Consider the following 15,993-nt stretch of genomic DNA (forward strand, 5'->3'; position numbering starts at 1 on the left):
CCTTCCTCCTGCCCAGGTGAGGAGTGAATAAGGGGCTGAGAGAGGCGAGGGAGTTAGTCTAAGGAGAGCCTCCCACTAGGAATCAATAGAGCAGGAGGGAACATCCACGCCGCTCACAGGGCAGATGGGAGATGGAGCAAATCTCTTGGAATTCCTCTTCTAGATTTCTTTTGAATTTATGATGCAATTGGCTCGCACTTTTATGTGCTGTCTCATGACATGTTTATATATATGACACATCCATGCCATTTGTAGGATATGGAATACAATTGTACTCTTTTAAATGGTTTGAGATTTATAGCTTTGTTTTTCCTTTTATATCATATCTTTGATGTTATTGATGACAAGTTAGGAGCAAAACGGCCTGTTGGAACACTCCCTAAAGGAAACTCTGCACTGCTTTGTTTTCTGAGAATACATAGAGATTGAGGTAGCATTGGAGACTAGCCATACATGAGTCAGTTCTCAACAGCTAGTGAATATTCATCAATAAACAGTGTCTGTTTTTAACCTGTCTTCTTTAGGATTGAAATTCACCAAAAACAAAGACGATGCATTGTCTAGTTTATAACACAGGGCTGGGCTTTCTTAGTGCTTCAGTATTCAGAGTGCTTTAATATTCAGAAGACAGAAATAATCCACCATTGGTTGTGAAGTATCCTTAGCAATAAAACAAATTTCAAAGAGCAGTTCTGTTACTCTGTAGTGGATGGCTTTGTATAAAAATGGATGCTTTCCTTCATCTCAATTTTACTTCGGTGGTTTTTCTATTATAAAAATATGTTTACTGTGATAAAAGACTATTTGTTTGCCACAAAACAAGATTATATACAAATACAGAAGACATCAGATATTAAATATGTCTAAATTAATTAGGATAGCATATCTAATAATATGATACTATGGCCTATATTTCATTAATTTTATTTCAGGGTTGGAGATGGAGTTTTAGATTCAGATATGTACATATATGAGTAAATTTTTAAGTATTAAACATTAAATTTGTTAGGAAGAAATCTGTTGTGAAAATACATATATATGCTATAGGTATATAAACAGATCCTAATAAAAAACAGTTGTTGATTAAGTAGATAATAAGCCAACTTTTCCTGGTGTTTTAAAGCCCCAGTTAATGTTTCATGTGCAGACACCAGACACCTTTTCACAGCTTCCCCTCGGAGCAGGTCCAGCTATCGTTAGAGCTGATTTTATAACTTTAGGATACTGACTTTGGAGTGAAACTTGAAGCTAATTTCTTAAAAATTCCCATTTATTTGGTGGAGGTGGAGGTAAGGGAAAATCGTAATGTCGTGGCATGCCAGGTGGTTCACATGTCTCACAGCCAGTGACCTGCAGGTAGATGGAGCTCCATGTGATGCCCAGGCTGAGAGAGAGCCCTGTGGCGACTGTTCACAGGTGCTCTGGTTCACCGTAACACACATGTGCAGTGAGTGCTTTGTAAGAAGACCTTCGCCCTGTCTTTTTTTTTTTTTTTTAAGATTTTATTTATTTATTTGAGAGAGAGAGCACAAACAGGGGAAGGGGCAGAGGGAGAGGGAGAAGCAGACTCCCCGCTGAGCAGGGAGCCCGATGCGGGGCTCGATCCCAGGACCCTGGGATCATGACCTGAGCCGAAGACAGACGCTTAACCGACTGAGCCACCCAGGTACCCCCACCCCGTCTTTTTGACTTTGAAATTTGTTATTAGTGAAACTTCCTGATTGTCAGTCAGCCTTGAGGGTTTTGTTGTCTATTTCCAGAAAAAGTAGAGGGTTGACTTTGGAGTGTATGCCCTACTACATGAGCAGACTTAAGCTCATAGTCCGTTTTCCACTGAGACTGCCATCGGTTGTGCGAACACACCGGTTACTTAGATTGCAGGCCCATCATTTTTGCTAAAGCAGCAGTGAAGGGGCATACATTGATTGGAAAAGCCTAAATGCCGCTCAAACACTTTTTTCATAATATCTATCTTTGTGCAACTGGAGAGGAGCACAGGATCTCTGGGGCTTGGTCAGAGTTGTGCATCATGGTGCTTCCGTTGTCATTCTGGTCTTCTTGGCAAAACTGAGACCAAGCTGATTATTCTTTAAGCCTTGGACTTGGACTGTTTTTGGTTGTTTTTTTTTTTTTTTTTTCCAGGAAGGGAGACAATACATAAAATAAATTGGATCAAACTATCTAATCTTTCATCTGTTATATTCTAAAGTAATGTCAAGTTTTTTTCTTCCCAACTGCTACTTATCTTGCTATTCCTGTGCCAGTTAAAAGACTTCCTTCTCTAGCAGGTGCAAACATGGACCTTTTACTCCTTTCATGTCTTGTACTGTGGGGAGGTTGGCCTATGCTGTGCACAGGCACGTGTCCCTGCCCTTGACTCGCTGGTAATTAGTCAAAACCAGGAAAGCCCCTGAATGACGGCCTGGGTGGGTAATAGTCAGGGGCAGTGGCATGGTGGAGTAGGTGGGGAAGTTCTGATTCCAGAGTTTCTCTGTCCCCCTCTGTTGGTTTTCCCCTTTAGGATGGCTTAATAGGTTTATCTCCTCCCTTAAAACTCTAGTTGGTATCAAATTTAATATGAACTTAAATTGACGTTTTGAGAGGGAAATGTATCTGCATTGGAATACACAGAGACTTACACTCTCTTCTCTACTAAATGCTCGGCATATCCTGCACTCTTCTTTACTAAATCTTGTTAGCAGAAGCGTGTAAAGCCACAGGGAAGGCTGAGCCAGTGTTTGCTTTGACTAATTCAGGGGAACATTCAGTAAATTAAAATGGTCAGGTGGCAAGTCTTTATATGTTCTGTACTTTGAGTAATTATTTGATATGGCTTCGTACTCTTAGATTATGTTGGTGCATGCCCATTAAAAATGAATAGGGAATGGTTTTAAGCATTAGTAAATTATTTTGGGGCAGACCTTTTCCCTGATTACTTTTCTACCTGAAAGCTTGTAACATACGAGAAAAGTCATAAAGACACGAGAGACTCTAGAGTAATAGACTAAGCATTTTAGGTGCTAAAACCTTCAACTGCCTTTAATAAAAGTTTTCTCATTTTGTGATTGAGTTGCTTAGGTGAAATCAGTGTTTATGGATTTTGCATTCTTTTTGCTGGAAAATTACAAACTGTAACTTTAGTCACCTAAAGCTTTGAATTCTGGCTCTGTCACTTGGTAACAATGTGATATGAGCCTTGTTTACTCATCTATAAAATAGGGATTATAAAACCAACCTCAGGGGAGGTGTTTGGGGCCAAATATGATAATGAATGAAAAGCACCAAATGCATAGCAAAAGGTCAGTGAAAGTTCCTTTTCTCCTTCCCCTCTGCACCTTTCCTTTTAAACACATCATATTATGCTTCACATTTGAATGTGATAGTAATCACTGATCATATCAGCATGTGTGGTTCAAGACGTACATTGGCCAGCATTCCTTTCCACACTGTGCACATATGAATATTCTTCTTTAGCCTGGTGGCTGATGTCTGCTGAATCTTCTAGCCACCGCTGTTTCAGACTCTCCACTTTCTGTGAGCATTTGTCCAAAAAGTGCCAGACCTGAGGCTGGCCAGCGTGTGCCTCTTGTGCAGGGTGGCTCTGTCATGCTTTGAGGGCATTATTGAATGTCTTGAAGTACCACGGTTGGCTTGTTAGAATGTGATTGGATGAGTGCCATTGAACAATTGTCATCATGATTAAGGTGCCCCTGTGAAATGAGAGGACTGTGTGGCAGGACTCCTAACGCTATGGGAAGAGCCTGGGGGTTTGTGGGCTTTGACCCCAAATGCATAGTCATTCTGCCTTCCTCACTCCATTTCCTGCTCTCTCTTGAGGAACTAGGCATCCCACCTTGGAAAGAACTGCTGCTGTTGATTTGGGTGGTGGGAGTTGTCAGAGCGTGTGTGACTCTTGTAGGCCATGAGGGAGAAGGTCTTCATATTTGCAATTGGTGCTGGGTGCGTTTCTAGATTGTTCCCGGCACATAGTGGGTGAGCATTAAGTGAGCTGACTGAAGGAATTGTACATGAACAGATAAAGTGAACTGTAGCATTTGTTTATATTTTTCATGTAGTTGAGTTACTTCCTTCTAGACTTGAGGAATTTCCTCTAAAGATTAGCTTCCCAATGAAGAATCTGCCCATGCTCTGTGGATTTTTTCTTCTAAAACTGTGCCTGTACCCCTAGAACCCCATAGGATCTTGGTCACATGCTAATAAGTACAGTCCTACTGCATTTTTATCTTACCTGCTTATTCTGCCTTCTGCTTTGTATGTCAGTATTTACTTACAAACCGAAACATGCAGTCCTTCGAGATGATGAATAGTACACGATCCCTTCTTTTCGAAATTTTGTCTCACTCGTGCTTTTCGATTTCTGTTTTCTTTCTTTTTGCTAAATATGAAGTCTTCATTATTTCCGTGTATGATTTGAGGGCATTGGCAGTCATCCAAATGAAATGAGAGCTGGAGATGAAAATTGAAACTCTAGAGCATCCTGTTCTTATCATTTTTGAATTTACGTATTTTTGTTCTCATTTTTAATTTTATGTGTCCTTGCAACCCATCTCTTCATTCTTACAAATGACCTCCGGTATTGGGAGGCCCCTAGGACTTCTCATTTCATCAAATCTGCACTCTTTAACTCTCCCTAAGCTCCTCTTTACATGCTAGTGTGGATTCCAGAAACACACATTGAGAAGTTCAGTGACCATTCCCAGAGAAATTGCACATCTCTCCCTCATTCCTTTGATAATGTTTAGATTTCAACCTGATTAGAAATCAGATGTGTCTGTTCTCTAGAGTTAATAATGGGATCACTGATTCAGAATTTTACAACTAAATTTGGCTTTTGCCTACAGGATCCAGACCCTCTTTATATCACTTTTATATAAGCAGGACTTCAGGTGAAATACCTCTGCCATTGTACTTTGGCATCTCTTGTATATTGCCACAATCGCTCTTTTCTGGTTGGTTGGCTTCTTTCTCCCTCCTTTTTTCCCTCCCTTCCTTCCTTTCTTCAGTTTTGGATAAAAGTTTGAAAACTTGATAAGACATCAAATTATTGGATGAAAAAGTATCTGGAACCAAGGAAAGTTGCTGCCAAAGAACAACACCAAATTCCATGAGATGAAAATCACCTTTCATTCTCTAAGACTTTGAATATCCAGAAAATGTGCTTCCTTTATCCCAGGTGGGCAGGGTGTGTGGATATGAGGAGGTGGGGCTTGCATTATATCAGATGGTCTGATTTCAAATCCTACTTAAACTCTTGGACTGTTTGTTTCATCTGTTAAATAATATTTGATAAAACGGCTACGAGGATTCAATGAGATAATGAGATATAAAGCACTTAGCACATAATAAGATCTCAGAAACACTAACTTTATAATTATTAAGTGGATTCATAACTGAATGGCTGAATTCCATTGCTTAGCTTTGTAATGCTGTGTTTTGAAGAACTTAATGTCCTCACATATTACATAAAACCAAGAGAACCTTAATACACAAACTGTTATCGTTTCTTTAATCAGCTCGTCGAATGTATTGTTGAACTTATTTTGCATATTCACTGTTGTATGACAAGAACCTGGTTTGTTTAACTTGGTGATTTTAGTTGGAGCTGGGCTTCTTCCTGAAGGAAGAACGGAAAATTTAGCTTCTGTTATTATTTCATTAATACAAAACAGAAAGTGAAAAAGAAAGTGAGGGGGGTGGAAAAGAAGAGCTACGCTGGATTTGAAAGCAAGATTAACAATATACGATGATTTGACTCTTTTCTCCTCTTTAGATCTTTTAGAGAAGTCTCGAGTTGTGAAGCAACCAAGGGGTGAAAGAAACTTCCATGTGTTCTATCAGCTGCTCTCTGGTGCCTCTGAAGAGCTCCTCAGTAAGTCCCTGTGTCTGCGCTTTAATTTTTAGTGTCACAGCATTTCCCAAAGCATTCTTTTTCATGTTCTTAAAAATTTTCCATGCCTGTGGTTGAAGTGTAGAACATGGTCTGTTTGCTCCTGTCATCCTGCCCCAGGATTTGCTTGCTCGGTATCCCTGTACCTCACCAGGTGCTGTGCACAGGTCTCAGCTGGCTAACTCAAAGAGCTAACTAAATATTAGGGAGGTGAGGGGGAGGGAATCATAAATTGAAACAATAAAATGGAAGTATATGATTGTTCCACTCAGGAAGAAGAAATTAGCAGGGAGCAGTAGATGAAAACAACTATAAAAAAAAATTGCTCAGTGAAAATTAAACATAGTGGGAAAACATTTGTAATTGATAAAAGAGTTAAAAATCTGACCTTTGGCTATTTTAGGGAATTAATATAAGTCTATCAGAATAGTATCCAATAAGCTAAGTGATGAAATTTTTGAACAAATAGTCCAAATGGAAACTATGGGAAGTAAATGACATGTGGGGAAGAATCATCCTCACTAATAATCAGCAAGCATAAACCAAAAGCACTGATACGTTCGCTGTACATATATTAGCAGAAGTCACGAAAAAGGACTAACCTGGCAGAATTATCGGGCCCTGGTCTGCTTAGAGCTTGTGGGTGTCACTTCCAAGTGAGGACTTCTTCCTGGGGACTAGTTAGCAATCCAGAATAAGTCATGAAATGATCAGAGCCCACTGCCCAGGCATACCATTTTTTTTGGAATAGATCCCAATGAAGTAATTCAAAAGAATCCAAAGAACACTTTGTATGAAGACCTTTATCACTGCTCTCGTGTCCAATGGCATGGGAATCACTCGGCAGACCTCATATGTTACAATGAAATAGTGCATTGAAGATGGTTAAGTTATAAAAATATGGAAGGGGCCTTACTATGAATAAATGTAAAAAAAAAAAAGCAGTTTGAAATATGTACAACAGTGGTGTAAAGGTAGATTTTAGAAAAATGCTATTAGTATTTGGGTATCAATTTTTGTTCTGTTGATTGAGTCCCTCATATGAAAGTCGTTTTATCTGGAGGTTTTAAGGAATGAGATATTAAAGATGCTTAGATTTATTGAAGTAACTTACCAACTTGTATGCGTGATTCAATAGATAAACTTACACTCGAGCGGGATTTCAGCAGATATAACTACCTAAGTTTGGACTCTGCCAAAGTTAATGGAGTGGACGACGCAGCAAATTTCAGAACTGTCAGGGTAAGCAAGATACAATCCTTTCATTATTCTTTAAAATGGGCAACACTGTATATTGCTCATTTGGAATTGATAACAATTCTGAGTTTTCTCAGAGGTCTAACTCATGCACCCTAAGGTTTTAGAATTATACAAGAATTTCTTGTATTCTTATTAAAATTATACAATATTGTGAAGGCCCACGCTTTCCTAGAGCATGCGATTTTACTATTTATCAAAAGGAGCTTTCTTACTCTATTATCCTGACTCTTTTAATGCTGTATTTAAATCATATATTTTCATGGCGATTGCTTAGTAGTTAATGTCCAACTGTGAAAACTGTCCTAGGAAAGCATTAAATGAATACTGTTTTTGAGACAGAAAGTCATGTTTTTATATATTTTTCCACAGATCATATGTAAGCCAGAATGATTGGCATTTCATGCTCATTAGAAAATAGATTAAACACTATCCTAACTTTGAAAATTACTCCTAGTAGGACATGCTATAGTAACTGTACTGTACTTACGAGTGGGACAGCTGTGGTGGTGAGGAGGCGGGGGAGGAGGTCAGGTCAGCTGAAACAGGACTGGCATCAGTTCATCTTCAAGGCTGAGTGAAAATGACATGGGGTTCTTTTCCTGCTCTATTATTGTATATGTTTGAAATTTTCCATGAGAAAAAATGCACATGACTCCCATCACTAGGTAGCCTCATCACAAACAACGAAAAGAAAACAAAAAAGCTGGGCTGTTTTCAAAAAGAAAGTATTTCCTTGAGTATGTAATTTGTTAAAACTCTGTAAACATCCCCATATGGGAAGCCTATTGATTTTTGGCCATGATTTAAGAGTTCGGTTCAAGTCCAGTTCTGTAATGCTTTGCCTGGCAAATCATCAGCACTCAATAAAAGTTTATGACTGATGGAATGTTCCTTGTTACCTGTACTGCCGTGGGTCAGGCACTTCACCTTCGCAAATCAGTTTTTCTCAGGTGAAATAAACGAGGAGGGTTTTATGTAGGAGGTTATAAAGAACTTTTTGTTTGGTTTTCTTTCTAGCATCAGAACCCGGTATGAAAAAAGATACATATACACATGTGTATACACACACACACACACACACACACACACACACACACACACACACACTCTGAGCTGCTGCGGATGAAATGGGTTAGAACTCAAGGCCCGGCTCTCAGCCTCCTTTTCCTCCATCTTCCTCTTTGTACTCCTGCACCCCCTTGCCACAGCATGCCAAGTGCCCTGGGGATCCTTGAATCACAGCATGAAACCACTGAACAAGTTAGAGCCCCACACTGGTGCTGCATCAGGTCTGTTAATAGGTTTGCCCTTCGGAGAGCTTATTCTCCGACACTTGGTCTTTTCATTTGTTTTTTTTCAGAAACGAATCTGTTATCAGATTTAGTAAAAAAAAAAAAAATAATAATGATAAAAGAATGGCAGAAAGAAAACAGCTGTTTTTCTCCCCCTCCCGCGCACCCCCCCCCCCCTGCAGAACGCCATGCAGATTGTGGGTTTTATGGATCATGAAGCTGAGTCTGTCTTGGAGGTGGTGGCCGCGGTGTTGAAACTGGGGAACATCGAGTTCAAGCCTGAATCTCGAGTGAATGGTTTAGATGAAAGCAAAATCAAAGACAAAAATGGTAAGTCGGTGGAGACTCAGCCTTGTTTAGCAAACTTGCTTTAAACTTCTGCCCAATTTTTAATCTAGAAAGTAAAACTTCATGGGTTCGAAAACACTTTCCAGTGAAACTGAACAGAAACATAATTGGAGCTGAGTGTTAAGTCTTTCGAGTTATACATTTCTACTGTTTGATTTGAATGTGATTTAGAAGGAACACCGTAAGCCTTGAAAATGATTTTTAGCAGCACACAGGCAGTCACTTTTTGTGTCCATCCCCCCTACAGAGTTAAAGGAAATCTGTGAGTTGACCGGCATTGATCAGTCAGTTCTAGAACGAGCATTCAGTTTCCGAACGGTGGAGGCCAAACAGGAGAAGGTTTCAACTACACTGAATGTGGCTCAGGTGGGTGAAACATAATGCCCAGAAGTAAGTTTTTAAAAAAGTCTGTGATATTTGTATTTAAGTGGAAACAAAAATTTTATTTTGCAGTCTATTATATGAACTGTCATACGGTTGCAGGCATTGTTCTGAGCACTCGGGGCAGAGCAGCAAACTAAGCAGATAAGGATCCCTGCCCTCGTGGAGCTTAAACTTTTGGCAAGAGGAGGAGTCCGACAATAGCCAGTTGACCTAGTCAGTAAATCAATTTATATAGCAAGCTAGCAGCAGACAAAGAGAAAAACTAGAGCAGCGAAGGGAGACCCACAGTGCTGGGGCGGGGAAGTCGGTTCTGAGTGAGCGGGGAAATGACACCAGTGGCGTGACCTGCCTTTTATTGCAAAGGGTCCTTGTGGCTGCAGTGCGGCGAGCAGAGTGGGGGGTGGGGAGGAGCACAAGCAGGGTGTCTTAGTTTGGGCTGCCGTAACAGGATACCATAGTCTGGGTGACTTAAACAAAAAAACCCGTTTATTCCTCATAGTTCTGGAGGCTAAAAGTCTGAGATCAGGGGGCTAGCGCGGCATTCTCGGTGAGGACCATCTTCCTGGTAGACAGACAGCCACCCTCTTGCTGTATCCTCCTCACACAGCAGGGGTGGAGGAAGGGAGAATGCATGCGGGTGTCCTCATCCCCTTATAAGGAACACTAATCCCATCATGGGAGCTCTCCCCTCATGATGTCATCCGACATCTAAACCTAACTCTCTCCTAAAGGCTCCCCCTCCAAATACCATCCCATTGGGGATTAGGGCTTCTACATGGAATTTGGGGTGGGGTGGAGGGACTACACATACTTTCAGTTCATGGCACTGGGGAGCTGTAAGAAATGTGTGCTAAGCTAGAAATGGTGGTGGCTGAACCAGGTCGTAGCCGTAGAGTGGGAAGCGGTCACCTCTGGGTGTCGTTTGAAGGTAGAGGCCACAGGACGAGCTGCTGGCTTGGTAGTCGGTGTGAGAGAAAGAGAAGAGTCAAGGATGACTCCCAACACTTTTCACCTAAGCAACTGGGAAAATAGAATTGCCCTTCACAGATTTGCAGAACACGGTGGGAGAAGCCAGTGTGTGGTCAAATGGCCAAATTGGCCTTCCTCCTTCCTTCTTGGCTACTGTCCATCTGAAGCCAGTGAAGTCTTTCTAAGACAGTCTGAGTTGCTTATTTCTTCTCTCTTTTGGTTCAAGTTAAGTGGATGAAGGAATGGATGGATGTGTGTGTGGATGTTATACCCAGGCAGCTTCTGGAACCCTTTCCAATATAAACCCTTTGTTCTACGGCGTAGACATTTTCCAACTGGTCAGTGCTGATCTGGGCTGGAATTAAAGGACTAATTCGGGACTGTTTCCACAGAGCCCTATTTATTCTCCCCCCATAGTCCAACTGTGTTCTCCCCCTCTTTGTAAGTGGCTTTAAGCATCTGTAAGACAGTAGGTGGATTTACTCTTTCTCTTGGCTGCTCTGAACTAGGCTCTGCTACTGACCCAGGGATGCCTGTGTGTCTGTAGCTTTCTTTCAGTGTTGATTTCTTATCTTAGGTGAGCTGTTTTGACTATGAAAAATACTATAACTTTGTGTATATGTAAAATTTTCTAGCTATAACTGTTGTGTGTCCTTCTTCCTAAATTACTACTTCTGCTGTCCTGTCTTTCCAGGGCAACCTTACTAATGCAAAGTCAGATGGTGAACGACTGACTTAATCAAGAAAAATTCGTTGAGCCTGCTCAGCACAGGCCCCCATGTAGACCGTTAGCAGGGGCATAAGGGATGAAAGAAGACTTCATGGAGAAGATGGTTTCTGAGCCAGTCTTGAAGGATTTAGGTGTACAAATAATGGGCAAAAGCACATTTCAAAAAGAAAACAGTGAGAAAAGGAGTCCACATCTTGGGGAGGGTTGGTTGGGCTCGGCTATAGCTTTAGGCTTGTGAAATGGGTTCAGAGAAATGGGGCTGGAAAGGTTAAGTGTGGAGGCGGTTCTCAAACTTGAGTGCACATCAGGACCCCTTGGAGGGTTTGCCAAACCTGGTTTGCAGGCCATGTCTCTGGAGCGTTGGATTCAGTAGGTCTGCGGTAGGACTGAGGAATGTGCACGTCTCACAAGGTCAATGCTGCTGCTGGTCCAGGGACCACACTTTGAGAACCACTGTACTGAAGGTCACATTGAATTTAGACATTTTCAATAGCCAGAGTGGTGATCGTTAAATATACACTGTTGCAAAGAGAAAAGGCCTGCTGCTTAAGAAGCCCTTTAGGAATATCCACATATATATGGATATATATGGAATATATATGTGGCTATATTGTGGTGTTTTTATTGTGTAGTTTTACTCTTGCCTTTTAATCATCCTCTACAGAAACCAGGCCCAGGTGCCTCCTACTTAATGAGCTTGAGTCACCTTGCATCCCTGGGTTAAACTTTTCCACATTCTTTTAACCTTTGGCATAAAAGAATTTGGCTTGAGATCCTTGATTTTTCAGCTCCTTATTCAAGTTCTTTTTTTTTTTTTTTAATGTAGGATTTAGGTTTCTACCAATCTTACTGCCTAAAAGGTTTCAATTCCAGCAAGAAGTAATTTGTTTTATTAACATTTCCTCATAGCTTCAATTCTTGGGCCCCATGATCATCTTTATCGCCCCGTTCCTCATTCTCCCCAAGGCATTTTGATCTTTCCTCAGATACAGCGAGGAATAGTGAAATGATAGACACTCAAGACAGAGCTGTCTTTCAGTCTTTCAGCCACATCCTCCCTCCCTGCCTTCCACGGCCCTCGGCCCTCGGGCCCTCGGTAATCTGATCCTACACAATTGATCTCAGTTTATTCCCTGTGCTGAGTTCTCTAAATGCCATACTTCTTTTTACCCAGTTCTTTGCTCCTACTTCTCCTTTACCCACATGCCATGGCTCATTTTTCCTGTCTGTCTGAATGGTCCATCTAATTATACCTCATCCAGGAAGCCTTCCTAGATCCCATTGGCCCCCTCTTCTCCCTTCCCTGAATTCCTTTTTCTCTTGCTGTTGGGCACTTGCTCTCTGATTGTTCCATTCATCTTGGTTTGATCTCCACCGCCACACTGTAAGCTTCTACCGAGTGGGCCCTACGGCCATACATCTGTGTATCTCCTTCACCTGGGCCACAGACTAATAGCAGTCATGTCTGAAGCACATCCACTGGGGATCTTTCTCAGTAAGCTTCACACAGCTGCAGAAATGTGTAGTCTCCTCATATTGTGCTTAGAATCTGAGATGGTGAATCGGTGCACTCGGTGTCTTCCTTATTTCTGTACACCTCATTGGTGATCCTTAAGTGAGAATAAATATTCCTTCCCCTACTTTGGAGGACATTAGTGTGGAAATGAAATGGCATGAATCAGACTCAGGAAGTCAGGCCTGGAAGATGGGCAGCTCCCTGGGGACAGGTAGAGCTCAATAGGCATATTTCATTTGATGAAAGTGTAGTTTTGTTGTGGTTCTGTTTCATTTTGTTTGCTTGCTTTTTAAATTTTGAATTTGAGCACCTTTAACGTGGATTGCATCTTTCAACGCCTGTGGATCCCACTACTTCCCCTTTATTTCTATCGGGCAGTCCCTGGAGACATTTGAGTTTGAGACTTCTGGAATAAATAATTTGTTTGAAGGCAGCAAAGAAGATTAATATATTGGCTGTGAATACACTTTAAAAAATACAAAGTAGGACCAGAATAAGTTGTCACTATTAGTTCGATTGCATATTGAAATGGTGGTTTTTTGGAAGCCGGTAGCATACCACGAAAAAAACCAGATGCCATTATGATGACATTCTGTTTGCAAATAAGTGATGTTTTGAGATTATGCGGCGTTTTCAGGTAAATGGAATTTGCAAGAAGAAAGCAGAGAGGAGGCTCACGAGTGGGAAAGGAAGAAGATACTTCAGAAATCATGATATAAATACATGTATAGACTTACTGTGTGCCAGGCACTGTTCTAGGCACTTGTATGGCCTATTTGAAGAAAGTAAAACCTAGAAGGAAGGAGGGTAGAGAAAAGGTATTTGTCTAAACCCAGGCTTCTTTCTCTATTTCAGCATTTACATGCATTTTCTGCAATGGGATCATTAACTACCATCACCCTCCAAGACAACATTGTGCAGTTGGGTTCTATTTGTCTGCCAACTTCTCAGTGGATTTTCTAGCTCTCATTGGAGTGGCTGCCTGAGATGTAGGGAGAGAGATTTGGGATTAGCATGGAAGTGTCAGATGAAGGGAGAAGGTGCTCTAAAGCTGCCGTACGTTGCCAGCAAGGTGACTGTGTGATTAAAGTTGTTACACTTCATTTAGAAAGAAACGTGGAAAAAGAACTTCCGCATAACCTAATTCTTTATAAGATAAAAATGGAATGGTTTGCTTTCATAGTAATGCCCACATTTCTACTTAGCAGCAGTGAAATGCACACATAGGGCCAGAGCGTTAGGAATAGGAGCAAACCCTCCAGTTCTGCTCCCCGAGGCTGCTGACGCTCATCTGCAGCCTCCCCGGGAGCACTGCCTCACACGTCTCTTGTTGGTGCGCGCTTATGGTACCTGCGTGGCACCCGATGCCTGTAGGGACTCTTAGGCTCGCCCCAGCAAGGCTCCCTTTCTCCAGTGCGTGCATTCTAGGTCAGGGTCAGCGAGACTCTGTCTTCTGCCCCTGTTTGTCAGGTACCTCTGAACAGCTTCAAATAAATGAATAAGCAAATAAAAGCATGTGATTTCTATTTTATCCAGCACATTGTCTAACAGTGTATTGTGACACTAGTCGTTACGGAATTTTTTTTTTTAAACGTTCAGAGGGTTGAATGAAGGAAAAAATTTGCAGATCACATCGGTGAGACCCATTTTCACGTTTTTTCTTTGAGTTTCCTTTCCTATGTGTAGGGGTTGAAAAGATAGAGTCTTCGTATAAAATGTACAGTTTCTTATTTTCATAAAACATAAGCTTTTTCCATTTTATTAGCTAATTTTTATAATGATCATTCTGTGATAACTGTGTAACTTCCCTTTCAGTGGGCATTCATTTATTCATTTTGCTATTCTACTGTTGTTGGACTTCTAAATTGCCTCTGATTTTCCTCTCTTCTGTAATACTGAGATGGTTATCTTTCTGGAGAAAGTGTTCGTAATGTTTTGAATTCATTTCCTGGGATGCAAAAAAGCATAATAATTGGGTATAAATAATTTGCCCAATTCTCTTAACGGTTTGACTGTTCATCCAGAGTATAATGAAGACTGGCTCTGAAAAGAAATTTGAAATAAAAGAGCTTTAAATATTTAAAGAAATACCTTTATTATTTTATTGAAATTAAGCATTGTGACAGTTGTGGGTGCTGAGTTTTTCTTTTTCTTTCTTCTTTTTCTTCTTTTTTTTTTTAATAGGCATATTATGCCCGTGATGCTCTGGCTAAAAACCTCTACAGCAGATTGTTTTCATGGTTGGTAAATCGAATCAATGAAAGCATTAAGGTACTGAATTTAATAACCAGATAAATCAGTTGTAATAAATGGTATTCAGAGTGTAAACATTAAGTTAAAAATACTTTAATTTTATAATCAGATAATTGATTATGACTTACAAAGGTTGTTCCTTGAAAAGAATTTACCTTGCATAGGATTGAAATTTGTCAGGATTCTATTTATTTTGTTTTGCCATGTATGTTGTAGGAAATCTCACCCGTCAGTGGTCTAGTGGTCTTTGCAGAGTTACTCTGAGAGCATCCTAGGTCTTGGTGGTTCATCTATCTAGTTTATGCACTTGGCTGAAAAGGTCACTTGACCTCTCTAGCTACTGATACGTTCTTCAGTAAAATGAGGGTATTGGAGTAGTGTGATTTTGAAAGGCCCTACCTAGATCATAACATTGAGTGATCTTTTATTATAATAAAGCATCACAAAGAAGCATCACCATCTTTAAATAAGTCACCTATTAAAATTTCTGGAAGATTCCATACCAATATTCTATCTCATACATTAAAGAAAAAACAAACAAAACTAAATTATAGTTATTCTCCTAGTTGTGAAACGCAGTTAATTTATAATGTATGTCTGTATTCCTTAGTATGCTTTTAGTGTTCTATTTCAGGCCTGAATTAACCCATCAATTTTAAACTTTTTTTAAGGCACAGACCAAAGTGAGAAAGAAGGTCATGGGTGTTTTGGACATCTATGGCTTTGAAATTTTTGAGGTAAGCTTTTTTCCTAGCTTTTGTATTATCTTTATTTATGCGGAATAGTTGGAAATTACATTGTATATTCTACAGACCACATTTAATTTAATTAATATAACTTTGAATCTACAAAGAAGCCTTTTTGGGGATGTAACAAAATGTGTGTGTGTGTGTGTGTGTGTGTGTGTGTGTGTGGAGTGCTGAGAGCCAGCATTTTGGAGCCAGTGCTGTCGAAGGAAGAACTTCTTGTATCAGTATTTGACTTTTGTAATTGCAAATTCAGAATTCTTCCTGTGAAATTGCCAACAAGGTATATGGACATTGGGCCTTAGTCATTCGTTCATATTTGTAAGAAAGGGAAGCAAGATGGTGCCCTGAGAAAGCATGGAGCCCAGGAGCCGGGTGCCGGCTGCGGCCTGGCCGGAGCTGGTCACCTCATCCCCGCTGGACTCAGGCAGAGGCGGTCTCGACTGGGTGATGTGTTGGGTCTCATCCAACTGCAGTCTTTCGATAGGAGTTCTGTTGCAAAGGTTGAAAGAATTTCAGTGGAAGTTCATAATGAATTTTTTTAAAAAGACTCCATGCCTATTACAGATTAAATATTTAAACATTAT

General features: G+C 40.6%; 1 protein-coding gene across 6 annotated transcripts in view; it reads left to right on the forward strand.

Moving 5' to 3' along the window:
- MYO1B (myosin IB) overlaps nucleotides 1-15,993 on the forward strand; it is a 179,081-nt gene that overhangs the window by 118,034 nt on the left and 45,054 nt on the right. For all 6 annotated transcript variants that reach the window (XM_078071123.1, XM_078071121.1, XM_078071125.1 and 3 more), the window contains 6 exons: nucleotides 5,792-5,890; nucleotides 7,047-7,150; nucleotides 8,643-8,790; nucleotides 9,056-9,174; nucleotides 14,592-14,678; nucleotides 15,332-15,397. In XM_078071123.1, the coding sequence (XP_077927249.1) occupies nucleotides 5,792-5,890; nucleotides 7,047-7,150; nucleotides 8,643-8,790; nucleotides 9,056-9,174; nucleotides 14,592-14,678; nucleotides 15,332-15,397 (623 nt within the window). The remainder of the gene's footprint in view (nucleotides 1-5,791; nucleotides 5,891-7,046; nucleotides 7,151-8,642; nucleotides 8,791-9,055; nucleotides 9,175-14,591; nucleotides 14,679-15,331; nucleotides 15,398-15,993) is intronic.

This window comes from Halichoerus grypus, chromosome 4 (assembly GCF_964656455.1).
Source record: "Halichoerus grypus chromosome 4, mHalGry1.hap1.1, whole genome shotgun sequence".
NCBI classification, from domain to species: domain Eukaryota; kingdom Metazoa; phylum Chordata; class Mammalia; order Carnivora; family Phocidae; genus Halichoerus; species Halichoerus grypus.